We start from the raw sequence: 283 nt of genomic DNA, 5'->3' as shown, positions 1-283 counted from the left end.
GCAGAGGCGTGCAGAGCCCGTCGGCCACCTGGCCGAGCAGCAGCAAAATCCCGGCGCCGCGCGAGCTGTAGGCGCGCACCGAGTGCAGGTAGACCAGCAGGTAGGTGAACCACATGGACGCGCACAGGTCGTTGAGGAAGTGGCCCACGGCGTAGCTCAGCCGCGCCGTCAGGGACAGCGGCCGCGGGGGCGCCCCAGCTCCGGCCGTCGGGGGCCCCGGGCCCATGGCAGCACTCCGGGCTCGGCCTGGGCCGTCGGACGCGCCGCAAACGGGACCCCCGAG

The 283-nt window shown here is 74.2% G+C and overlaps 1 protein-coding gene across 1 annotated transcript in view; it reads right to left on the bottom strand.

The window, feature by feature from the left end:
* The window catches only part of MFSD12 (major facilitator superfamily domain containing 12), a 10,972-nt gene extending 10,695 nt beyond the window's left edge, over positions 1-277 (bottom strand). Inside the window, exon 1 of the mRNA XM_006754118.2 lies at positions 3-277. Within this exon, the coding sequence (XP_006754181.1) occupies positions 3-226 (224 nt within the window). The 5' untranslated portion in view covers positions 227-277. The remainder of the gene's footprint in view (positions 1-2) is intronic.
* Positions 278-283: the final 6 nt, after the last annotated feature.

This window comes from Myotis davidii, unplaced genomic scaffold, assembly GCF_000327345.1.
Source record: "Myotis davidii unplaced genomic scaffold, ASM32734v1 scaffold551, whole genome shotgun sequence".
NCBI classification, from domain to species: domain Eukaryota; kingdom Metazoa; phylum Chordata; class Mammalia; order Chiroptera; family Vespertilionidae; genus Myotis; species Myotis davidii.
The sequence above is the reverse complement of the archived record's forward strand: the minus strand, read 5'-3'. Positions and strand labels throughout refer to the sequence as shown.